Source organism: Balaenoptera borealis, assembly GCF_965194805.1.
Source record: "Balaenoptera borealis genome assembly, chromosome: 13".
Taxonomy (NCBI): Eukaryota; Metazoa; Chordata; class Mammalia; order Artiodactyla; family Balaenopteridae; genus Balaenoptera; species Balaenoptera borealis.
In genome coordinates, this window is record NC_138870.1 from 86239718 (window position 1) to 86265105 (window position 25388).

Sequence of the window (25388 nt, forward strand, 5' to 3'; positions counted from 1 at the left end):
CTTAAGCAAGCGTTAGATTTGTGCATTTAGCACATAAAATGTGCTCAGTAAGATGCAGGCAGCTGTTACCACGGCAACTGGGAAGGAGGAGCAATTAGACTGACAAGAAGCCCCTTCCCTCCCCTGTCTCCCTGTCTCCAGGAAGTCTAGGATTTACTTTAAAATATAGCAACAAAGAACAATAAAAGAGCAAACAAATGTGGCAAAATGTTGATAACTATTGATGGATGGGAAGTTATTATGCTAGACTCTAAATTTTTTTCTTAATCTCGATGAACCTTGCTTTCTTTAAAAAAGATTAACACGCAGTTTCCCTTTTTGGTCCTCCTGATGTGAACTGCACTGATTTTCAAGTGTTGGGCCAACCTGCAATCCTGGGATGGGCCCAGCCTGATCATCAAGTGCTGCTCCTTTGGAGAATGAACTAACCTGGCTTGCTAGTGTTTCGTTTGGGATTCCCATGAGGTAGACTGGCCTATGGTTTTTCCTTTCTTGTGGCAACTGAACCAGGCTTTGGTGTGGGGTTGTGCTGACCTTGACGGAAAAATTAGACAATGTGTTCCTTCTCTTTTCCACACTCTGGAAGAATTTGGGGGGATTAGTGCTATTCCTTCCTTAAATGTTCTGACCTAAGCTGCAATCACATTTTACTTTTAAACCCTTGATCATTATTTGTATGCTTTTTGGTATATGTAGAAACGGTTTTAAAAATAAACACTTGAAGAAAAAGTAGGCAAAAAATATTTTTAATTAGAAAATGTGTCACTTTCTTAGCTAAGGGCAATGTAATAATTCCACCCTAAAGACTACACTGGAAACCTCACCCCTGACCTGGATAACAATCCTTTACATACTTTCCTCACTATCATCCTCACCACTGACATTTATCAGGCAGGAGTATTTGCCAGGCACTGTGCTGGGTATGTTGCATATGTCATTTCTTCCGTCCTCTCCAGAAGCCTATGAGGTAGGCAGACACCAGTATTGCCTCCTACGTTTTAGAAGAGAAAGCTGAATCTTGGCAATCAGTGTCTAGGAGCGAGGACTCGAACCCTGTGAGTCGGACCGCAGAGAGTGTGCTTTTCACCCGCACATGCCACTGTGTCCTGGGGAGGCGGCATGGCCTGGAGGGGACTAGAGAAAGAGACAAGCTGGGCTCCAGCCCACCTCTGCTCCCAACTGGCTGTGAGACCTTGGACAAGTCACGTAATCTTCCTGGCCCTCGTGTCCTTGATGATAACATACAAGATGTGGGGCTTTGACACTCTGCCTGTGAAGCCTGGGAGTTTTGGAGGCACCGCCTTGGGGTCAGGTAGGATGAGCAGCTTTCCCTCTTCTGTGTTACATACTGGTCTTCCAGAGGATTTCATTTGGACTATTGGTTCTGAGGCTTTAAAATTCTTGAAGACCATTTGACGACTCAACTTCTGAGGTTCTTTTGTTCTAATGATTCTACTGAATCATTAGATAAATGATTCTATGAATATTCTGATTCTGTTATCCATCTCATTATCTATTAAGCTCTGAATAAGGTGTGGGTTATATTCACCTGACCAGAAATCTCCATCACACCCAAATATTCATTTCTCTAACTAACTTTTCTAGAATTCTTCACGTTAAGAAAGATACCCAGATAACCCCTAAATTTTTACCACATAAATCCCATTTAGAACTTATTTTCCCCCATATAATGACATTCTCCAGGTTGTATACTACCAACCACCCTCTCCTTACACTGCTTTCCACTTAATTTCAGTTGTGTTACGGACAGATCCTGACATGCCATGTAAGCACTCAAATGATTTCTGAATCTGGATAACGAACTCACTCCTCAAAGATTAAAAATCAAAGCAGCAGATAAAATTTAAGTTTTTACGAGACTTCAATTTTTGAAATACATAACTCTTACAGCACACAGTTATTTACAAGTTATTTTTACAAAATATGTATGCCATTTTGAAAGAATACTGTTAAGATCATGATCTAAAATACCTGTCAGAGTTCAAAAAGGACACATAAAATCCACAGTACAATGACATAAATAAAACATGGCTGAACATCAGGGCTTACCCACACATAAAAATACGAATTCTCTATCCCAGTGGTCAGCAAACCATGGCCTATGGCCCAAATCCAGCTGGTGGCCTGTTTTTGTACAGCTGCGAGTTAGACATGGTTTTGACATTTTTAAAGGATTGTTAAAAACAAAAGCTAAAGTAAACAAAGAATATGCAACATAGACACATGTGGCCTGCAAATATTTACCATGTGGCTTTTTACAGAAAAAGTTTCCTGATCCTTCATGACGTGAAACTAATTGAGAGCCAGCTACTGGAATATACTGGTGAGTATTAAAGAAGATACCACTGTTATGGGCCACTACCATCAGCACTACTCATCTCTAAAATGAGGCACTTCTTTTAGAATATGTACATCTTCAAAGCATAATTACATCTGGCAAGTAGCTCAGCTACGAACTCTAGCCCTTTGTAATCAGGCCTCCACATGAAATCACAGTATTCTTAGGGGCTGAAGAAAACAAGCACATAGTATCAGATGTCAGTCACTGAGCTCATAAATAATGGTAAGTGGGTTAAGATCACATTGTTTTAAATGTTAATAAAATCCATAATTTAGATATTGCCAATAGGATGTGATATTGCTGCATTAGTTAAATAACATCTATAAAAACATGTTTACACATCCCAATTCATTGTTTTCAAAAGCAAGGATAACTTAGTTAACTTAGTATCTACTTACTTTAAAAATGAGAAATGGAAAAAAGAAACAAACAAAAAAACCCCAAAATGTAAAACCACAGCAAAAAGCTTTGGAATGCAAAAGACTGGGGACTCTTAGCAAAAGCACTCGAGCTGGCTTAGGCTTCTCATATTAGTTAGCTGCTCAGTTCCCATAGCAACCATTGCTGTCTCTCATCAGTGAGGCTTTTCATTAAAAGAAACACCGGTCCATGAGCAAATGCTTTAAAAGTAAAACCAGAGCTGCTCAACACAAATTTTCCGTGTGTTGGTTAAGCAATTCCTGGTCAGTAGGCTATATTCATTCCAGAAAACAAGTTATTATACTGCATGTTTTTCCTTCTTCAGGCCAAGCTGGCTAACCATTACATCACGAAGACATCTCTGATGTCGAGTTTTAAAATGTTCAGTGAAAGCTGAGGTAGATTTTCAGATGAAGATCTTTTATACCTTGATTCGATCAGGACTAGCTTCTTTGTGTATCCTCCTTCTGGGAAATATCTTCCGCTTAAGTGCAATTAACTAAAGGATGAAAGACAGAAAATAAATTGTAATTCTCCAGGTTGACAAACTTTAACTTTCTTTCTGAGGGTCCTATGACCTTAATCTTTTCCACAGTCCTATACATAAAAAACAGACAGCAAACAAGTCTCCATCATTCCTCCCCTCAAAACGAAACCAACCACTGATTTTGTTTGGCTTTGTAGGTTTAAAGTTACTTTGGTCCAAGTTTCATTTTTTTTAAGACCTATAAAAACTACAGATTTTTACATAGCAATTACCACGTATATTTATTTTCACAATGTCTGTCAGGTCTTTCTACTGAAGGAAACGGACTCTTCAGACATTAAGATATTGTCTCTGGGTTTGAAAATGACTACATGTGTAAGTTGGAATTTTAATTTTTTTTTAAGAATTCTATCACCACTTTTTTTCCTATACTTAGTAACCACAGCAATAATCATTGGGCATTGCCTGTATTTTCAAGTTCATGAATGGGTTGAAATACAAAAGTTCATTTATAACTTACTAGCTTAGAACTTGGATAAATACTTCTAATAGAAACAGTTCATCCATGATACGTCTGAAATAGAAAACCTGACCACCTTTATAAGAAAGTTTCAATGAGAAAAATGTGTTCTTTACAGATTCAATTTCTACTGCTCCATCTTGAGGTGAAAGCAGAGCTTTGCCCAAGCGTGGACCACGATGGTCTGGATGACGAGCTGGGATTCTGGGGCAGAGGACGAGGCAGCACTGGCTCGTTTGTGAGTGTGTAGAAGTGAAGGAATTTGATTCAGGTAGGTGAAGAGCAGGGTGTCAGGGAGGAGAGGGGATTTACTCTTCCCTTCCTCCCCCCCTCCTCCTGCCTCTCTGGTCCCCTATTCTCTGCAGATATAAACAACAGCGAAGAAAGGCCCTCCTGTTCCTTCCATGGCCACCAGCTGCTCCTTTCAGCCAGTGTCCCTCTCCTTCCCCGTCGCAGGCCAGCACACAGCTGACTCACAGCTTCCTCGCTGGACCTCTGTTCTAAGAGCAGGTACAATCCGTTTAAGATTTTTTTTCTAAGATTTTTACTTGCCAAGAACAATGGCAACAAGATCAAGAGGAAGGTTTCTATTCCCTGGGAAGTGGATGAAGGTTAAATTGCAGTCCTGCTCGCCTGTCAGACCTTTATTTCCTGAGTTTCCTTCCATCTGCAGCACGAAGCCCAGGGCTATTTATCCTAAAGCTCTCAGTTCTCAGGCCGCCGCCTCCTCATTGTAAGTAAACTCAGTGTAAGCTTCCCATCCTGACTGACAGCCGGAAAAGCTCCACTTGAGAGTCACCTGGAATGAGGCAGGTTCGCCTGCCCGGCACAAGTCGGGTCAGCCCAGACACCTGTCCCTTCCTTCCGAATCCTTTCTCTTCAGAGCATTTCACGCCTGCTGTGGCCTAATGAGGATTCTCTTATCCCTTTCTCTTGACCTCACAAATCTCCCTCTAACTGCTGGGAGGTGGCTGTGTGTGCGCCTGTGTGGGGATGAACTCCCAGCAGCTCAAAGGAAATGTAAGTGGGAGACGGGCCCGTGTGCCCGAGCCAGGCACCGTCAGCAGAACAGAGGGAGGCCGGGGACACTGTGGCCACTCGTTTAGAAAGATTAAAAGAAAGAAAATTGGAGACCCACGGAAAATTAGTATCAGATGTGGATTCGAGGTGGGTTTTTTGGTTTAAAATAGTTTGACTTGTAGACTTCAGGCTAAAACTGAAAAGCTCTATTTATTGAGCTCCAGGTACAAAGAATACTGGTTATAGATTTAGAAGATAAATGGGAAAAAAAGGCGATTATGACTGTTGCCTGAATATTATGAAATATTTAACATATGTGTATAAGCCAACAGGAGAAATAAACATTTTCTTATGAATTTATATCATTTTCTTTAAAAAAAAATCAGATGTTAATTAATATACCAAGAAATACTGTTTGATATCCACATAAAATATATAAAACTTACCTGTTCAGCAAAAAAAGAGAATACAGTAAACATAATCAATGTTGCTAGCACACAATGAGTCCAAAACTTCAATTTGTCTCGATACACCCTCCTGTTCAGAGAGAAAAGAAGGAAAATGTGTAGTTCTGTGTAGGGTTTAACTATCATCACCTAGTAAAACTAAGTAAAACTATATACCATTTACTAGTTTAGCAAACTATACTAGTTTAGCAAAAACAATGTTGTGAAACACAAAAACAATGTCTGGAGGCAATTCTAAAATGTTAACATAATTATACATTTCCCACCTGAGTTCAGATTTTTCATTGTTATAGTAAATATTTGAATCAGTAAAAGTTACCCAGGCAGGGGAGAGGACTTCAAACTAGAATTTTTAACAAACAAAATCCCCTCTTCCATTCATTTGTATTCGCTCAGTCATCCAACCAACACCTCCTGTGGATACAGCAAGGTGACAAGGAGAAGTCCCTGATCTAAAGTATCTGCAAACCTGGGGAGGCACTGACATGCAGACAACTAGCCATCACACAGGTGGACAGAAATATCTATTATCAAAAGCAGAGTCTTGTGGAAAAACAGCGAAATGAGGACAGCACCACAGAGATGGTGACACTTCATCTGAGCCTTGCAGTGGGAAAGGAGAGCCTGTGGCTGAGAAAGGGGATGAGTGTCAGCAGTTGCTGCAAGCTGGGTCCTGCAGAACTGAGCCAAGTCTGCCATGGAGGCACTAGGGACACTCGGCCAAGGAGGAGCAGGTAGGTGTGAACTGCAGTTGTTCTGGAAAACCAGGCAGTAGCGTTTGGACATAATACTCTGTGGGAAGGGGGATGATATATAGCATGTGTGTGTGTGTGCGCGTCACAATCGGGGTGCAAATGGTGGCCGGCTGAAGGATGGATGTCAAAGCAGGTGGCCAGAGGCAGGCAATCCGGTTAGTCTGGGCAGAGAAAAGAATGAGGGCTGTACTAGGGCAGTGAGAATGGAAGGAATGAAGCAACAGAAGAGACATTCTGAGGGTGGAATCAACTGGTCTAGGAGATAGATAGAATATTGGGGATAAATGAGTACAGCAGTTTCATCACCTGTAATTTGGAAATAATAATTTGTTACGAAGATTAAATAAATGCTTAACGTAAGGCTTAGAAGATATGCTGACAACTGGCAGGTTCAGGCCTCTGTGCTGAGTTCCAGGCTTATCCACACCTGCCTGGTAGTGGGTGTCTCTACTCTGAGTCACATATTCCGAATGGTACCCTGCCCTGTTCTTCCTCCTGTGTTTCCTACGTTAAGAGGATCAAAAACCAGCTCAGTGAGTTCTAACGTCTACAGTATCATTCAGAATCTACGTGTACTTTGAAGAGCTAAGAAGCCACAGGCTGTGACACAGCTAATGAGCTGCCCCAGTGACCAGAGGACCCTGTAACAGCTGAAGGGCAGCTGAGCTCCCCTCCGCCAGCCAGGCACTGAGCACCTGCCATGCACCAGGGATGCAAGTGGGCTCGGACAGGGAGCGCCAGCCTCTGCCCCGACGAGCGCTCACAGTCTACAAGGAGCAACAAGCACACCACATGGGCTGCTCTGAGTGTGGAAGCTGCTGTCCCCGAGGAAGGGACAGGAAGAAAGCCACTGCAGGAAACCAGGGGAGGATGACAGGGGACTCGGGAGTGCAGGATCACGAAAGGAAAGAGAAGGAAAAAGTTTCTGTCGGGTTGGCCAAAAAGCTCGTTCAGGTTTTCTTCCATAACATGGACAAACCAGAAGGGACTTTTTGGCCAACCCAACAGAAAGTAGGGCGGCGTTGGTGGGTCAGCAGTGAGAGATGACGCAGAAGCGGGGCAGGCTGAGGAAAAGGCAGCCCCCAGATCAGGGAACTGCCAAGAGCAACCTGCACCTGATTCACCTCATCTGTACAACACAGAAATCAAAGCCCTCTCCAGCTACTCTCAAACCCACTCCTTCCTTATTCAGTAGGGCCCTTGAAGGTGAATTTAGTCACAAACTGGATTTGTGGGGATTGACGGCTGGAACCGTCCAAAGATCTTTTTCCTCTGAGCTAAAGGAAAGTGAAAATGGTGAGAAGCCATTCCTTGCCGTTGCTAGAAGACAAGTTATTTAGTAACAACTTCTCCTTATGAAAATAAAAATATGTACATAGTAGCAATACACATGCTAATTGTCTCACCCGACTGCAAGACACCAAAGGGTTCTAGCTGCCAAGGTCTGCTAATTTCCTCTCTCAAATCTCTGCCAATTGTGTCTACTGCTTTCTCTTTATTCCCTGGGCCATGTCCTTGGTTCACACCTTGACCATCTGTTTCCAGGACAACTGAAATGCTTACTGCTTGTCTCTCTGCCTCGAGTTCCCAGACAACACTGCCTTACTCCAGACGCCTTCCTCACCAGCCCAACCCCGCAACCACTGTTAGTTATCTTTCCAAATCGTGAACTCTGATGAGACAGACATCTAAAAAAATCTCTCCTGGGAAGCCCTATTCTCTAAAGAAAGATGTCTAATTCAGATACAGCCCTTCACAATTGCTCCTTTCCCTCTCCACAGCACTGTCTTCTGTAGCTTGGTGTCTTTGCTGGTACAAAGGAACTCTACCGGGAACTCTTCCTACCTGGAAAAGTCCTTGTCATAATTCAAAACCGAGTCCAAATGTCACCGTCCCATCATGGAACTAGCTGCTTCCTCCTCTGTACTCTGAGAGCACTGAAGCCTATCGTCCTCCGTGTCACGGCTGGTTAGCTGGCTTCCGGTGAAGGCCGGCGCAGTGTCCCTTCCGTTTTGCACAGGCAATACCGCATCTAACTGACCTCACTTTACTGCACTCCACAGCCCTGTGTCAAGCAAGTCTATCGGCACCATTTTCCCAACAGGATTTGCTCACTTCGTATTTCTGTATCACATCTTGGTAATTCTTGCAATATTTCAAATTTCTTCATTATGTTTGTTACGGTGATCTATGATCAATGACCTTTGATATTACTACAACTTGCTGAAGGCTCAGATGATGGTTAGCATTTTTAGCAAATATTTTTAAATTAAGGAATGTACTTTTTTTTAGATATAATGCTATTGCACACTTAACAGACTACAATATATAGTCTGAACATAACTTTTGTATGAACTGGGAAAGGCAGTGGTCTGGAACCGAACCCGCAATATCTCCGAGGTTTGCCCCTATTCCTAGTACCTGGCATGGCGGGCAAGCAAGGGGTCAAAAATTTCCCTAAATTGAAAGATAAAATTATCTTTCTAATTAAGTGTTGGTAGTAAATGGTAGTAAAAATCAAAGAAGGAAACATTCTAAAGCAGCTTTGGAATACAGTGGAACGAACGTGTGGAGCGTCCGGAATCAGGCTGGACTTGCCACTTGTCAGCTACTCCACCTTGAGCAAATCACTCACTTCTGTTACTGTGCTCTCACCTGTAACGTGGCAACAAGAGCAGCACCTTTCACTGTAAAGAGTAAATATACTGCCCAGCAGGTACTCAAGAAACAGGGCAGCCACTCTGATGGCAGTGATGACGAATAAGGCGCAGAGAGTGTGCTCAGCCAGTGAGCTCAGTGAAAACTATACGTGTACTTTACAAAGAAAGCAAATAACACAGTAAAGAAATTTCATCGCTCTAAAAAAAAAGAAATACACATATGTACGTATATGAAACAGGAAAACTTACCATTCCTGCAGCTCATGCATATGAAGGAAACGGTTTCGATACTCCCTTGGCAGCTCAAACTGGGATGGGATGGGGAACACGGATTCGTAGAAGTCCCTGAGAACAGCCTTCACTGTCTGGGCATCTTTATGATTGTGGTCGATGTTGTCATTCAGGCAAACAAACTTCCTGGAAACAAGAGAGACCCAGGGTTATTACTGGTTATCGTAAGGATGATCCTTACCTAACAAAAGAAGTGTGGATTCCAAATATATTTTGAATGGACTTATGTCCCAAGTTGTTGCATTTACTGATAGGATTCTCTAGGGGAATAATGTTCTGTAAAATTTTTCTTTAGATATTCCTCTCCTGTAAAACAAAAAGAACTAGGGACGATACTTCTGAATGTGCTTTCTAGCTATGGGAGTAAATTATTTTAATTTCTATTTGGCATGTCCCTGACTGAAGCATTCTGTTAGCATCCAGGGAAAAACTACTAAATGCCTACAACTGAGTTCTCTGAACTGATACAGTTACATTACTAAGAACAGTCCTGTAGATCATTGCGATAGAGATGGTTCCTTATTGATGACGACTTCTTAACATGTCTCCAACCAGGCTGTAAGATGCTAGAGTTCCAGCAAAAAGTAGGTTACAGTGGTGCTTCCCTACTTGTTTCAAGTTCCCTTCCCGGCAAAAGTCACTAAACTGAGGGCCCATTAAAACAGTAGGTAGGGATAACACCACTTTTGAAGTACATTTAATTTTAAACATTTATTTAACATTTAACATTTATTTTTTTACAATTTTATCAAGTCTAATAAAGCCCTCAGATCCTACTACCAACTTACAGGAAATACAGGGGACAGAGGAACACGTTAAACAACTGGGAGACAATCAGAAAAGTCCAAAGTTCAGGAAATCTACAGAATATATAATCTGATTTCTTCATATACACACGTAAACATTTATATGGTTTAAAAAAAAGAGATGGGGGAACCTATGGACTTAATTGCAATGAATTAACTTGATACCATTTCAAACCAACAAAGTTAAAAACATAAATGCTTATAAAAGACAACGGAGGAAAAAAGTCTCTGCTTATTGAAGATGAATGATGAGTAAGTGAAAGTTCATTATCCTATCTCTTCTCTAAACTTGGGGAAGTTTAAATTAAAGGATATTAAAGAGTTATGTCAACCAAATACAATGCATGAGGCTTGACTGTTTCCTAGATTAAAAACAACAGCTGTAAAGGGCATCTGGACGCAACTGGTGAAGTTTGAATATAGACCATCTATTAGATGGTATTATTTTAGTCAGCGTTAAGGTTCTTGGATATGTGTTAGTGGTCCTGTGGTATAAAGGAGAATGACTCTGTTTAGAAGATGTGCTAAACACTACTGAGCCTGTGCTCTAGAGCCCGTGAGCCACAACTACTGAGCCTGTGTGCCACACCTACTGAAGCCCGCGTGCTCTTGGGCCCACGTGCCGCAAGTACTGAAGCCCACACGCTGCAACAAGAGAAGCCACCACAATGAGAAGCCCATGCACCACAACAAAGACCCAATGCAGCCAAAAAAAAAAAAAAAAAAGAAGACGTGCTAAAATAATGAGGGGTAAAGGGTCTGGATGTTTGCAACTAATTTTCAAATGGTTTAGCAAACAAAACAAAAACCAAAACCAAACCTGTGTGTTTTTGTGTTCATAAAAAGAGATGAAGAGAGAGAGCAAACAGACATGGCAAAATGCTGAAAATTTAAAAGTCTGACCTAAGGGTTTATTGTACTATTTTTTTCAATTTTTCTGTCTCTTCAAAATTTTTCAATAAGTTGGGAAAAGTTAAAGAAGAAAGTATGTGTATGAGACAAAGAGTATGTGTAGACACAGGGTAACTAAAGCAGACCCTGCTGGGTGCCCAGCAAACACTCCCTCTCCTTCCTATGAGAACTTGCATTTTGCTCAGTATTTCTCCCCCATGAGCTGACTCAAAGGTAGGCAACCGCACCCCAGCCCAGAGTCAGCTTCTGACTAGCGTAAGTGAATCCCTCCCCTTCACAGTATAGAAATGGGGGAGGGAACAACACACGACACACAGGAAGGGACAGTCCCCTATAGCCTCAGAACATGGCTGTGTCTGCAGGGACATTGGAACTGCTGCAGCTGCCCTATCTCCAGCCTGAGGATGAAGCCAACACAAGCAGGAAGGGAGAAGGGCAGCAGAGCCCAGATACTGCCTATCCTAGATTCCCTGTTAATGCGATAAACCTGTCCTTAAAGTGTAAGTCAGTCAGAAGGCTGGTTTTCCACTCCTGACTTAAAAATGAGCCCCCCAAAGTAAAACAGGAGTTAAAAATGATAAAATCTGTTCAGGGTTATAGGACGTATCTGGGCCCGGCAGACACTGCTGGAAAAGCCTGTCTTGCCTTGGGTCTTTTCAGCAAAACCCTATCCCTTTAAGTATCATGAAGATGTCTGTGAATCCTCTCGCCCAACAACTTTCAAACTGGCACAAGACATAAAAGTATAGGGTACAACTAAAAACTCTAAATTCTCAATTGATCTCACTTCAGATCACCAAGGACTGAGCAAGCACGTCGATAGAATGGGGGAAGCAAAAAGCAAGTACTGAAATTGGCTCTTAAGATTTTTTTTGTTTTTTTAAATTTGAGCAGGGCATTCCAAGAAGGGAACAGCATGTACAAAAAGAGCTGCAAGCTGGGTGGTTCTTAATTATTATGGCTTATTGTTTGCTTAGCTTGTGGGAAATGTTTGTTATTTTGTAGGAAATATTTTATGAATATACTACATAAGTATTAAAAATATTTTCATTTTTCTTAAAATTCCATATTCCCCCCTGCCCAAAACTCAAGAATGGAATTTTAAGAAAAAATATCATGGCTTTAAAATGCCTGGAAATTTTACACCTCTGATCGTGTATAATTAAGATCATAATTTAAATGAGATAAAACTGAAAACTTCCAGAAGCATTTGAAAAACTCAGATGAAAACATTCAATTTCATATGCCAAGGTTTTTTTTTCTGAGAAACTACTGAAACACCTATTTCCCACTAAAGTTCAAAACTCAAAAATGCAGATTTTAACCAGTTTTATTGAACTAGGGCAACTGTTAGGGGGCCAGGCTGGAAATTTTCAAGGTTAACGTAAACCTGAACATTGAATTTATCCCCAAAGAATGACTGCAGTTTACTGGATTAATTTTCACATTTATGGTAGCATTCCTTTTACCTCAGAAGCTAATTTGAACTTTACTTTGAATTGCAAAGGTAGGTCTAACCACCAAAACAACTTCTCTGGGAGCACCTTTTTAGAAATGCTCTGAGAGTGCTAGCCGTCTGGCCTCACCTCCCCGACGATGCCGTCCGCCCCTCAGCCTCGCCGAGCAGTCCTGTCACTGGACTCTGAGATGTCCATGCTCGTCCCTGTGCATGCGGGGTCCGATCTCAACTCACAACTCCCATCTCTCGCTTGAGACACTACCTCTACCGTTAGACATTTCCGTCTGCTCCAAACAGAAATAAGCCACTCCCGTCTCTCTAGTCCTACTGCTTTTTTTTCATGTTTACTTGCATGATTAAAGATATTTTTAAAGTTACAGGAATTCTCCATACTTTCTATTCAATTGTGCTGTGAACCTAAAATGTTCTAAATTAAAAACAACGACAACAAACAACAACAACAACAACAGTACCTGGGGTTTTTTCTTATATCATCCAACTGGCCAACCACATGAGAAACATTGGTACGAATCATCTTAAAAGCAATTTCTTCTTCTCCCATGATTTCAAATCTAATATCAAAACATATTTAAAGAGTTTAAATATTTATGTGGATATGTAAAATAAGATTTCAATAAGAAAAGCATTTTATAAAACTTTAAAAAAATCAACATCCTTGGAATGACTTAATTTTTCCACATTACTAAAGAAAATAATCTCACATAAATTTCAAAGAATGCTTAATAGATAAACTATGGTAAAATTATGAAAATACCACTCATAATTATCCTTAAATTAAACAAAGAGAAAATGTATGTAGTACTTACCTGTATTTGTTTTTGTCCTTATACGCTTTGTGGATTTTATCAGTTACTGGTTTACAGTTGGTTACTAGACTTTTAGTGACTGGTGGCTGCGAGAAAATACAGACGTTACCTCAGGGCAAAGACTAGGGTGAGGCGACTGAAGCATTCATCTCAGGTGCAAAATTTAAGGGGGCACAGAAAGACTCAATAATTAAGATGACTATTTTAATGTAATATTTTAAAAAAATCAAATGGCGTACTAGGGCCCACATGCTAATTTCCTGTTACTGTGAATAAGGTTTTATTTTAATCACACATTACTACACACTATCTGTTAAAACAGTCTTATAAGTGATTGCTATAATTTTTTCAAAATGACAATAAATTTCGAAGATAAACTGTAATGAACTGGTCTATATGATACTCATAAGCTAAGCTGTCATTCTTATAGTAATAACAGTTAATTACAGTAATGAAGCCAACACCTTGGCTAAGAGTTCACTTGAGTAATGTTAACTAATGCTGTCTGTATAATTAGTACTTATGCTCTAAACAGCTTTATTTGCATAGGCCTCAAGACTAACTTATAACCATTAGCAAAGCAGCCCCTACTTACTTAATCCTTAGCATTCAAGGGGTATTTGCTGATTCTAAACCTCATGCCAGATATTTGGTAAAACGATAAAATACTCTAATAGATGAATATGTGTGCATTTCTTTAAAAAAAGCCCTAAAATCCCTCAAGAACCTTTCATCACGCCTGTAAAAGGGAAAGATGAATAACTGTTTTCTACGCATAGATCATCTTCCTTAGAAAGGAACACTCTTCTCTAAGTTCTATACGAGTGCAAGGGGTTGGTAACTGTAACATCTTACTAGGAACCCAAAGTTTATAGAGAAGGAAAGACAGACAAGTGAAAGGACGGATGTGGAAATACAGATGGTGAAAGACAAGTCTGGAGCGAGCACTGAAACAGGCTGAGCCACTCGCAAAGCTCCCTGGATCTGGGGTGACGTCAGCAGCCTCTAAGGCAACCTGTCAGCACGATCACAATGTGGTCCCGAAGAGAGTGAAGACCAGAGAGGCCTGGTCCAGGGGAGAGGCTGAGGGGAGATGGTTTAGGAGGCCAGCACACTTTCTCCTTTCTTCCTCCTCTGTCCAGTGCTCTGGGTTTGCCCACCAAGAAGATACCAGAAAAGGCAAGTCAGGGCAGCCTGGAACCCTCGGCTCACTGTGCCCCTCCTGAGATCCGAGAAAGGCTGTGCCCAGATCTCTGATAACTGGTAGAACTTTATTTTGACAAATACATAAAAAAATTTTTAAACCAGGACACCTCTGGATGATTTAGAGTTGATTATATTAGCTTTGTTGGGGGTAACTCCAAATTTGGGGAAAACAGAAAAGAGCTTTATCATTGTTTGAAAAATCCTAAAACTGAGAATGTTTTTTAGCCTATGCAATCTACTTTCTTTTTTTTTTTTTTTTTTTTTTTTTTAAACTTTGATTCTATTCTCTCTGGAGGCAGGGAAAACACCTACAGTGATTACAAATGTGCCTTTTTAATCATTAAGAACACACTTGTAAAGAACTACTAACATCTCTGTATAACAGTCTGGGGCTGACAAAGCATTTTTACTGGATTGTGCCAAAAATCCAGAAGAAACTGCTGCAGCTCACAAGACAAGCTGCCGTTCTCTTATCAGCCTGACTGCGCATCAGGTCCATGCGAGGCCTCCTGAGAACCCACAACCCAGAACTAGTCTCCACCTGCTGATTCATGCCTGTTTACCCCACTAGAGCAAGCTCCCTTAGGGCTGACACCAGGTCTTATACCTCTACCTCAGTTTTGTTGATTTCATAGTTTTAAGTTTTAGAATATTTAGAGAACTGGCTTTAAGTGACACATTGTATAGAAACCCATGTCATATGCTGAACTAACCAACGCATGATCAGCAACACTTATAGTTTGTCTACGGGTTCCTAAAGCTGCTGTGCTGCCCCTCACACTGTCTCCTCATGAGGGAGCTTCCCGGGACCCTCCGAGAACACAAGTGAGAAATACCATCCCTGCCGTGTGCAATGAATGCCAAATGAATGATTGCCTTCTTTCAGGAATCAGATTTTTAACTGATTCATTACTCTTCTCTACATTCATTTACAAACATCTGCAGTTAATTATAAGGCTTGAACATTTGCAAGATGGTCAGTTTTTTAAAAATACATGTTATTATGATTATGAAAGTGTAGTCTATTCATTATAGAAAATATGGAAAATACTAATGTGAAAAAACGATATTAAGAACTACCTATGGGGCTTCCCTGGTGGCACAGTGGTTAAGAATCCGCCTGCCAATGCAGGGGACACGGGTTCGAGCCCTGGTCCAGGAAGATCCCACATGCCGCAGAGCAGCTAAGCCCACGCACCACAACTACTGAGCCTGTGCTCTAGAGCCCGCGAGCCACAACTACTGAGCCCGAGTGGCACAGCTACTGAAGCCCACGCACCCAGAGCCCATGCTCTGCAACAAGAGAATCTACCCAATGAGAAGCCTGCGCACCGCAACAAAGAGTAGCCCCCGCTGGCTGCAACTAGAGAAAAGCCCGCGCGCAGCAACAAAGACCCAAATGCAGCCAAAAATAAAAATAAATAAATTTATATATATAAAAAAACTACCTATATTCAAAAAAAAAAAAAAAAAAAGCCGGACACAAGACTGCACACTGCATGATTTAAAAACAAAACAGGGCTTCCCTGGTGGTGCAGTGGTTGAGAATCTGCCTGCCAATGCAGGGGACACGGGTTCGAGCCCTGGTCTGGGAAGATCCCACGTGCCACGGAGCAACTGGGCCCGTGAGCCACAACTACTGAGCCTGCGCGTCTGGAGCCTGTGCTCCGCAACAAGAGAGGCCGCCATAGTGAGAGGCCTGTGCACCGTGATGAAGAGTGGCCCCCGCTTGCCGCAACTAGAGAAAGCCCTCGCACAGAAACGAAGACCCAACACAGCCAAAAATAAATAAATAAATAAAAATTAAAAATAAAACAAAACATATATATATATACACACACACACACACACACAGGAATAGTAGCCATAAAAAGAAATGAAATTGAGTTATCTGTAGTGAGGTGGATGGACACAGAGTCTGTCATACAGAGTGAAGTAAGTCAGAAAGAGAAAAACAAATACTGTATGCTAACCCAAATATATGGAATCTAAAAAAAAAGGTCTGAAGAACCTAGGAGCAGGACAGGAATAAAGACACAGACTCAGAGAATGGACTTGAGGACACGGGGAGGGGGAGGGGGAAGGGTAAGCTGGGACGAAGTGAGAGAGTGGCACGGACATATATACACTACCAAATGTAAAACAGATAGCTGGTGGGAAGCAGCCGCATAGCACAGGGAGATCAGCTCAGTGCTCTGTGACCACCTAGAGGGGTGGGTTAGGGAGGGTGGGAAGGAGATGCAAGAGGGAGGGGATATGGGGATATATGTATACATATAGCTGATTCACTTTGTGATAAAAGCAGAAACTAACACACCATTGTAAAGCAATTATACTCCAATAAAGATGTTAAAAAAAAAAGAACTACCTATGATTTAACCTACTGTCATTTTCATTAATTTTGGGGATGTGTGTGAAGGTATCAGGAGTTTTCCATAGTTCAAACCATATTCTGTATATGGCAGTACCCATTTTCCCCCCACCTAATTTTATTTTATAAACATTCTTCCATATATATCAGTAAAAATTAACTGTAAGCATCACATAATGGCTGTATTATATCCTTGGTCCATCAATTCTAACTTTTTTTTTTCCACATTATCATTTCTCTGAAGCTGGGATGCATCTTACAATCAACAAAGTCTTCCAATCATTTCAGCCAAATGCTACTCTGATATACTTGTGTATAGATCATCCACTGCCCCTAGTGGTAAGATCCAGAAAGTGCCAGCATCAAAGCAACTGAGCTTTGATGAAGATGGGATTCCATTTGATGTTTAACCTCAGGATTGTTCTCCCAAGCCAATGAGTATACTCTGGCGCTATCTTCCGCTATCCTTAGTGAATAGGATGTCTGCTTATAGAACATAAGCAACTAACCTCAGTATTAGCTTAACATCCATTAGGGAGGGAAAAAAAATACTCCAAAGAAAAATATGAATGATTCTGGATTATCTGTGCTACTGATTTCCACCAAAGGCCTATAAACAGAGCCTGCTTCTAGTTTTTGAAGTGCTCTACAGAAATGATGTAACTAACACCCGATAAGGATATACTTTCTACTTTACATAAAAGAACCCACGGCACTCACCAGATTGGGATCATAGTACGCTTCCTGAGTTGGTGGGATGTTGTTTAGCTGAGTGATATTAGCAGGAAGCATTTTCGAACAATTTATTAACACATGTTCCAGACCTGTTAAGTCCTAACAAAGCAAAAATAAAAGGATAAACCTATATACATTACAAGTAACAATTGTGGTTTTAAAAATAAAAATGTTAAAGTCACCAAAATTTAAGCGTTATCGTCAGAGGGTTTGACTATATGATTCTTAAAGACACCCTAAAAAGAGCAGAATGAAACAATACAAATAACCCATCTTTGTCTCAAAGTAGAACATATGGGACTTCGAGGCACCGTTTTACACAAGGTGGTCCATGGGATCACCAGATGGGTGTCCTGCAGCTGGATTCATCTTGGAGCTCTCCATTAGTGAGTGTCCTGCTCCTGGGACTAAAGGATGCCATGACAGAAGGGGCTCTGCAACACCGTGGGCCTGGCTAAGATCTCCACTTGGCCCCACCTGAAGCCCCTGAATGAACTTGTCACGAGAATCTTATCTGCAGGTATGGTCTGCCTCATCTCCAAACAATACAATTACAATCCCTACTGAAAGCCTAAAAAAAGTAATCTTATAAAATACGAACTTCAAATTTGATTTTAATCCTGGCATTTAAAATGGACTAGTTGTGAACCCCCTCATTAAATATGAAGAATTACTTGTACTTGCATTCCATTGAAGTATGTAGGGGAAAGAGAGAAAGTATCAAATGTAAAAGTTTAGTTCAAAATATCATGAAGTTTAGGGGAAAAAAAATTACAGTACCTGCAAACTTAAAGGCAGGTCATGAATTCTGGTAGCCAGTGTGCGGATTTCTCTGTCAGATAAGACACCAGATTGGTCTGTGTCAACTTCATCAAAAACTTGAGATACGTTCAGTGGCTGAACTGCACTCATGAGATAATAAAAATAAGAGAAGGCAAACTGCATGTCCTCAGAGTGGCGCACTTTGTGAAATGATGTCTTGTCAAATTCTTCAGGGAACCTGTCCAAATGTAACATACCGTGAGATCTGGATATTTAAAATATATACAGTACCTAACACTTGTGGAGTCAGAATCTTCCTTCCCACTTATTTATACCTTCGACATACTAGTCATCACGTGTCAGAGCCATAAACGCAGCATAGCGAGGACATAAACTTCAAGCAGCCTTGGCTCTGAGCACACACAACTCAAACACAAGCAAGACTTACATGTCTTGCAGTTCCTGCATAACTGTTCGGTCGATCATGTGAGGCATGTGTGCAGGGACTTTCCGAGACGTGAATCCAAACTTGCTATTTAGAATTTTGTTTACATATCGGAGGGAATCTGCAAACGTATCTTTTAGTTGCCTCCCTGTGTGTTTGCTGTCAGTAAAGTATGCCAGTTGTGTCTTCAGTGACTCTTCTTCCTGAAAAGAGAATTCCACACAACACAGCATTGTGTTTAGTGCACAGGTGCCCTGTGTTAACAAGAGACAGAAGTACTACTTTATGTAATGTGGTAATAACTAGTCACTAACTGTCCTGAGGGGCAAATGAAACGAGCACTAACAGGTCTCCTCAAGCATCCTAAGAGCAGGACACAACTGGATTTCAGTGAGAGTATCGCCAACATCGGCTTGAGCACAACAGCTGTGGGGTGGAGGTCTGCTTTTAGGGTACTCTTTAAGGACTAGTCATTGATCATGAGATTTCATAGCCAATTTCAATGCAATATGTAATTGATTTATAGTAAATTTGATAGTGCTTTCAGTATCAAGTTATTTCTACTGGTGACATCAAAGCAGCAAGTCCTTGAGTTCTGAACACAAAGACTAGAATACAAAATTGGTTTCACTATGTAATAGTGTTAATATTATGAAATGTAAGGAACCCTATCAAAACCAGTAAGAGGCGAAACTGAATGAATGGGCAAAGAATATTGGCAAAGAACCTGAACACACTTTACAGAAGATGAAATATTTTTGCTTCTCAAACTGATGAAAATATAGATGCTATTAACTGCTGTTGGTTAGTCTGTGGAGAAACAAGCACGCTTGCATACTGTTTGTGGAAGGAGGAAGGGGTGCAATATTTAAGAAAGAGACAGTTAAATTTTATATGCAATAGACCCTTTAACCTAGCAATTCTACCTACAGAAATAAAACTTCCTCAAGAGTAAGATATATGTACGAGAATATTTATTGCAACATTAGGTATTTGTACTTGCAAAACACTGGAAACAACTTACAGCTGTTAAAAAAAACAATGGCAATTTGCCCACATACTACCACATCAAAGGCAACTGCAGAGCAATATATATAACTTCACTGCTGCAAAACAAACTATATAGTTTGTATGTCTGCATATCTATAGAAAAATACTGGAAGAATACCCACCAAACTACATATTCATAGTGACTGTCTCAAGTAAGGAGATTAAGGAAGGAAGGAGACAGACCTTTCCCTTTTTTTTTTTTTAACTGCTTTTTTTGTTTTTTGCATTGCTTGCGATTTTTACCATTAGCCTATAGTGCTTTTGCAATTTAAAAAGCAGGGAGCGGGGGAGAATGAGGAAATCAATGTAGGCAAGAACTCTGCATCCCCTCGCTTAACAATTAGTAAACGCTACTGTGTCAGGGACAAGATACTTCCTGAAGGCCGTGAGAGGAATGAGACAACGCCCCTATTCATCACTCTCCCCCAGCCCAGCATCCACTCACGGCTGTGCTTAGGTCACGATCCAGCCCCACCCTTCAAAGGTCAGCTCACAGGGCATGTCCTCCTGGATGCCTCCCCCCAGCACCTCCAGGCAGAGTTAGGGAATCTTCCCTTCGGACTCCTTGTCCACACTTCAGCAGACACTCATCACACTGCCACAATTACCTGCCCACAGATCTGTCCTCCCAGCTTGCTCTTTGAGTCTCCAAGAGCAGCGACTGTTCTCACCATCTTGCACTCCCCGGCAGTCGGCACAGTGACGGCGCTTGTGAGATGTACAAAGGACCCCAGGGCACCGTGGAGGCCGTGGTACAGGAGGGAGAGGGCTTGGCTCACCCTCACCTGCTGTTGTGATGTCGGGAAAGCCAATGAATTTATCTGCCTCTCCGGTTTTTCATTAGTAAAGTTTGAAAAATATGAGATCTGACTGCACGAGGTATGCAAAAGCGTTTTCTGGTATCACAACCTGCCAAGTAAAGATACCATCCCTGTCCTACTATAGACGCAGGGTATGCCCCTGGCTAAATCCCTTACCCATTCACGTGAAGGCTGCTTCCTAAACTGCAAAATGGGGACAATGATAGCAGACCCTTACAAGGTAGTTTTATTGTTAGAATTATTGGGACAATTAAATGAAACCACGTAAGAAAAGTTCTGAGCTCAGTGGCGGGCACAGGGAAGTACTGAATAAATGGTAGCTATTATTATATCACTACCACTTACAAGGTTATTTATTTTTCCTGAGCATGGGAAAGAATAAGGCTGGATGTAACTTACATCAAGAAGATCTTGGAAATACTTTTTCTTCTCCCATGGCAAAAAGCCCAGGTAACTCTCTGTGTAATGTTGCAGTTTTCTTCCAGGTAATACTTCATTACCACCTAGGTAACTGTTAGCATTTTCCTCCATTCTGTTCTTCTCTTGTTCTTTCCCTGTGATTACCTTTTCTGTCTCCCTGTTTTCCAGTGGGAAAATCAGAGATGAGAGCTTTTCTTTTGACACACCTCCACCTCCTACTTTTGGGGTCACAGCTTTGGACCTGAATCTTGCTTTGGTTTCTAAGTCCAGGGGTGGAGTCTGGCTCTGGGAGTGGCCATTCACTGTCATTGTCACTGCTGGAAAAGACAATAACCCCTGGAATCTTTCAGATGTTCCTAAACTGCTGGGTAAGATGCTTTTGTGAACCTGTTTTTCCAGTGGGGCCTCCAAACTGTCATTTCTTTGCTCTGTCATTAGAGGGTGATTTATTGTTAACTTTGCATCCTGTGGGTTCATCAGAAACGACCTCAGCAGGGCTGACTTGGACAGATTGTATCCTTTCATGGTGATGTCTCCGTGTTCTAGCTGCAAATCCAAGTTATTAAGGCTCAACTGGGTCTCTTTTGGAAGGAGTGAAATATTGACCAGCGGAATTTGCACCTCCATTTGGAATCTTCCTGTTGTGTTAACATCATGTCTTTTGACCTTGGGGAAGCGTTTTTCTTCGGGGATATCCTCAAACAGGATTTCCACCTCTGGAAGAAGTGCTGAGGGGCTAACCAAACTTTGGTAAGACTTCTGGGTCGTAGAATTCCGTTTGGGCTCCTCCCTTGTGTCAACCTCTACTGCTATCTGGATTCTGAACTCTTCATCATTTGTACTTTGAAACGTGAGATTAAAATGTATTGTGGTCGCATTCATTCCACTGTGCATTAAGAGGTGGATGGTTTTCCACTTATTGGCGATAGAAGCATGTCGGATTATTGGGTTGTCACTATAGGCGCCTTCGACTCCCCTTTTGGCTATTTCTGCGAAGCTGAAATAAGGCAGGCATTCACCTTTTGGAATAACATAGTGAGTCTGGTTTGGGAGAAGAGTTACTTTATACAATTCATGAAAATGATCTAGAGGAAAAAACACAAACATGATTTTTAAAAAAACTATGCATTTTCCCCCTTTTCCTTTAATTCTTAGGGTTTGAGTTTTCACTTTCTAAGAGTGACTTTAAAATCATCAGAAATTCTAACACAAAAGCTACTGGTATAGGGCTCATTTTTACTTTCTGAAGCAATCACTATTACCGACATGGAATGCTGAGGCTGACTCACTAGAGAGACAAGGCACGATTCAGGACAGCGAATTCCAATGGTCAACTTCCATCTTTTTGTCCATTTGAAAAAAAGACAACTTTCTGACCAAAAGGACCGCCATTAATAAATAAGCTATCAACAAGATCCAGTATTCAAACCAAGCTTATTTAATGAATTGTTGGTCTCCTTTCATTGTTCCCAAATTAAACCTTCACTATGTAAGATAAATCTGCTAAAATAAATCTGCTTACTAAAAAAAGAAAAAAAAAAATCAGACTAGAGCAATAACAGGAAAAGATGCAGCTTCAGTGTCTCCTGTTGTCTAAAGATCTGTGCCCTCTTATAACTCACAACTAGTTTGGATGCAAGGCTGGGAAAGGGATACCTAGAGAATTATTACTTTAAGCAACAAAAACGATCCAAACCCCTCTATTTATGAAAGATTGTTATCCCCTTATCCTAAATACGTTTTTATGGCAATAAATATACCTTGCCCACAGTCACCAGCATCAAACCCACAGGATAAGACATTGCAGGCTTGGTCACAGAACTTATCAGCGAGCCAGGAATTTGCACATCCTTGATTACAGTAAGAGACGCCGCTTATTCCTCCACCGAAATGCCAGGGCTGTCCGACTCCAATGCCCCCGGTGCCCCCACCTCCTCCTGCATAGCGACCCGCACCACTGTTACCTGGAGGGGGAGGAGGAAAACAGAATCCTGCTGTGCTTACAGTCTTGGAAAAAAGCCAGTTCCTTATTTCTCAGCTGTGTTTTCAAGACCAATGGATGAATTTCAGTCAGGAAAGGTTCACCCCATTCTTTCACAGAAGATTTTACGTAGCTTAAAAAGAGGCAAACTGAAAAGGGGGCATCAGTTGCCAGTGGACTGGCTGTGGGATGACCAGGCCTCGGCACTTACCACATGTGCAGCCCAGAAGTACAGGCCTCAAATGTGCTCAAGGGGGCACGTGTAGATGCGTATGGAGAATCAGATTATTCTGAAGACTGTGACTCTCAGGACTGACAAGAACATGTCCCAACACTGGCAATAAACTCGTGACCAAGTGTCACTGCTCTGTCCCCGAGCTCTCCGGGTTCCAGAGACTCTCCTGCACATCTACGTTCTCTCCCTGCAGCGGTTCGTATTTTTCAAAAGTGCCTCTGATAGAGCTGACTGAAACACAAGCTTTGTTTCTTCCAACACCTTCCCAAACCTGTTTCCTCAAATGGAGTAGGAGGAAGATAATATCTGTGCACCTACTCTCCTTTCTTTGGTGACTGAGAAATTCAAGTGGATAATGGATGGTGCTTTATAAACTGAAAGGCAGTAAAGAAATGTAAAAACTTGTTATCCTCAACAAGTCTAAATGTAAGTGCACAAGAAAGGGAGAAGAGATGCCGAGGAGAGGAGATGTTTATTTCTTCCGCATCTCTTTAGTCCCTCACTGACCTGGAGCAGTGTGCTTCTAGGGGCCACTGGCCATGAGCTCCGACAGGAACCAGTGAGAGCGATTCTTGCTCTCGAGCTCACATAATTAAGGGTATAACTGATTTTCATATTTTGAATAATAGAAGACACTTTCAAGTGCAGGGTCATGTGGGAAAATGCCCTGAACAATGACAATATGAATAAACTGGGCCACATGGGGACACCAGTCATCACCTCCAAAGAGTCTATGGATGATTGTTTCAATACATGAAAAATGGTTAATTAAGTCACTGTACATGGTTGATAATGACGACAAATGAAAAAAATTCTGTCAACATGGACAAGTTACATTTGAACACACCCTCACCGGAGCAATCACCGCCATCCCAATCACAGGCCGAATTATTACAAGCCTTGTCACAATAGCCGTCTTTAATCCAGGATCCCGGGCAGCCCTCAGCACAGTTTGGCACAGGCCATGTCAAATAAACCTACGATAAAACCAGAGGGAAAATAAAGTGGTTTCTGACACTTTTTTAAAAAAAATATTTATTTATTTATTTATTTATTTATTTATTTATTTATTTATTTATTTGGTTGCACGCCAGGTCTTAGTTGCAGATCTTAGTTGCAGAAGACGGGCTCTTTAGTTGCGGCTTGCTGGCTCCTTAGTTGTGGCATGTGAACTCTTAGTTGCAGCATGCATGTGGGATCTAGTTCCCTGACCAGGGATCGAACCTGTGCCCCCTGCATTGGGAGCACAGAGTCTTATCCACTGCACCACCAGGGAAGTCCCCAGACACTTTTTATTCTTAAGTTAGGATTCCTTTAACAGAAAAACAAAACAAATTGAGCCTCTAGAAAAGGTCTGCGTTCAGGGCCATCCTGTGGTAGTTTCTCAGTCCTGCCCTGCTGATGGGTCTTACCTGGCATGTTTACTCTTTTCCGTTGCTCAAGGAAAGCAGACAAGGACTCAATTTACGGGTCAGTCTTACAACATGGTCTTATAAATGATCTATTTTGAAATAAAGCAGCAACATGCCAGACTTAAATGCGAGTTCAAGAGCATGCAGGTGGGGCTTCCCTGGTGGCGCAGTGGTTGAGAATCTGCCTGCCAATGCAGGGGACACGGGTTCGAGCCCTGGTCTGGGAAGATCCCACATGCCATGGAGCAACTAGGCCCATGAGCCACACTACTGAGCCTGCGCATCTGGAGCCTGTGCTCCGCAACAAGAGAGGCCACGATAGTGAGAGGCCCGCACACGGCGATGAAGAGTGGCCCCCGCTTGCCACAACTAGAGAAAGCCCTTGCACAGAAACGAAGATCCAACACAGCCAAAAATAAATAAATAAATAAATAAATAGAATACCATGGCCAAAAATTAGTAAAACAAAAAAAAGCGTGCAGGTGGAAAGTGCGCACACAAGTCACTGCTTTTCTGTGACACTGTTGTCAACTCCTAAGCAGATTCATGCACCGTCTCGTCTCAAGGCTGAAAAGGGGGGCAGATGAACTCTCAATATCCTTATACGTGAGGTCCTGTGATGAATTAACCAGCACAGCATTCTGAGCTGTGAACCTGTCTGCTTTCAAAACAACTGACATGGTACACGGTTGCTTTCTAAATTAAAATCATTTTTGAAAAATGCATTCCCCTTTAAAATCTCCATATCTTTGCATGGTCCAATTATCTGGAAGGTCTTTCTTCATCTGGTTAACTCTTACTTGTTCTTCCAAGCTCATTTCAATCCCTATCTCAGTGTGATTTCACTCTCTGGCGCTCCCACTCCTCGCACCCAGGGCACACCTACTGGCACGGAAATCGCTGTACACAGTCACTGATTCTGTCTGTCTCCCCTGTCAAGCCATAGCTTAACAGAGTTCTAGAA

The 25388-nt window shown here is 41.7% G+C and overlaps 1 protein-coding gene across 9 annotated transcripts in view; it reads right to left on the reverse strand.

Moving 5' to 3' along the window:
- Positions 1–1838: 1838 nt before the first annotated feature.
- Positions 1839–25388, reverse strand: part of GNPTAB (N-acetylglucosamine-1-phosphate transferase subunits alpha and beta) — an 81927-nt gene continuing 58377 nt past the window's right edge. For 6 of the 9 annotated variants that reach the window (XM_082349588.1, XM_082349585.1, XM_082349583.1 and 3 more), the window contains 11 exons: positions 23860–23989; positions 22557–22760; positions 20776–21881; positions 18509–18708; positions 18079–18298; positions 17284–17397; positions 12987–13072; positions 12633–12731; positions 8941–9108; positions 5256–5346; positions 1839–3281 (listed from right to left, as the gene is read on the reverse strand). In XM_082349588.1, the coding sequence (XP_082205714.1) occupies positions 3204–3281; positions 5256–5346; positions 8941–9108; positions 12633–12731; positions 12987–13072; positions 17284–17397; positions 18079–18298; positions 18509–18708; positions 20776–21881; positions 22557–22760; positions 23860–23989 (2496 nt within the window). In that variant the 3' untranslated portion in view covers positions 1839–3203. The remainder of the gene's footprint in view (positions 3282–5255; positions 5347–8940; positions 9109–12632; positions 12732–12986; positions 13073–17283; positions 17398–18078; positions 18299–18508; positions 18709–20775; positions 21882–22556; positions 22761–23859; positions 23990–25388) is intronic. The other 3 variants (XM_082349587.1, XM_082349584.1, XM_082349586.1) reach the window with 2 other exon arrangements.